We start from the raw sequence: 1,038 nt of genomic DNA on the forward strand, positions 1-1,038 counted from the left end.
ACTATTAAATTACATATAGTTCATGTTTGAATTATGAAAAAACAGGGTATTCATATACAATGGAAAAATATTTTGGTTTAAAAAGAATTATATAGAGTATTTTAATATTTTAATTGTAAAATGGATGCAATATTTGTTGTTAATTTATAATCACACCCATTAATATCTTATATTATATAATATAGGGCAAATTACCTAGGTGACTCTCAAATTACTTTGATCGCTTACTTTTAGCTCTCACATTATTTTTTAAAACAAATTACCCCTTAAACTTTCTGAAAGGTCACCAATGATCCTCAAACTATAAAAAAAGTTTCACCAAAAGCCCTTTTGTCAATTTTTTCACAACATAACTACCTCTAATTAAAACTCTCATTTTCAACAATCATTCTCTCTATTTCTCTTTCTCTCTATAGATTTACAGAAGAAAAATATAGAATCATCTCTCTCCTTCGCTCCAGTTCTCAATCTCTTCTTTCGCTAAAGATCTCGTAGGAGTCTTAAGATCCATCTTCTTTCGATCGAGCACGAATCTACCTTCAAATCAATCGTCGCTCCAATACAAAATTACCTCAAAATCCATCCTTGATCAAATATGAATCTATATCCATCGACATTGTTGCTCAAGGACATTGCTAAAATGTCTTGGGTAGGACCAACAAATATTTACTTGTCATCATCTCTCGCAAGCTATCTTGACAAGAAGTTGATTGTATTGTTGCGAGATGGAAGAAAGCTTATGGGCATACTTCGTTCCTTTGACCAATTTGCAAATGTGGTGTTGGAAGGTGCTTATGAACGAGTTATAGTTGGTGATATTTATTGTGACATTCCTCTAGGTCTATATATTATTCGAGAGGAGAATGTGGTTCTAATTGGAGAAATGAATTTGAAAAAGGAAGAACTTCCTCCTCACATGACCTCTGTTTCAGTTGCAGAAATAACAATGGCACAAAAGGTGGAAAGAGAAGCTTCGAATCTGAAAAGTACAATGAGAAGGAGAATGAAATTCCTTGACATGGATTAATTGATGATTCT

General features: G+C 32.5%; 1 protein-coding gene across 1 annotated transcript; it reads left to right on the forward strand.

Moving 5' to 3' along the window:
- Positions 1 to 640: 640 nt before the first annotated feature.
- LOC124928025 (sm-like protein LSM1B) lies at positions 641 to 1,038 on the forward strand. Its single transcript, XM_047468549.1, has one exon. It carries the CDS (start codon positions 641 to 643, stop codon positions 1,025 to 1,027), a length of 387 nt encoding a protein of 128 aa, XP_047324505.1. The 3' UTR covers positions 1,028 to 1,038.

The sequence above is a fragment of the Impatiens glandulifera genome, chromosome 2, assembly GCF_907164915.1.
Source record: "Impatiens glandulifera chromosome 2, dImpGla2.1, whole genome shotgun sequence".
Lineage (NCBI taxonomy): Eukaryota > Viridiplantae > Streptophyta > Magnoliopsida > Ericales > Balsaminaceae > Impatiens > Impatiens glandulifera.

What these genes read in the sequence shown, in the direction of transcription:
- LOC124928025 (XM_047468549.1), top strand. Translation starts at nt 641, where the DNA reads ATGTCTTGGGTAGGACCAACAAATATTTACTTGTCATCATCTCTCGCA.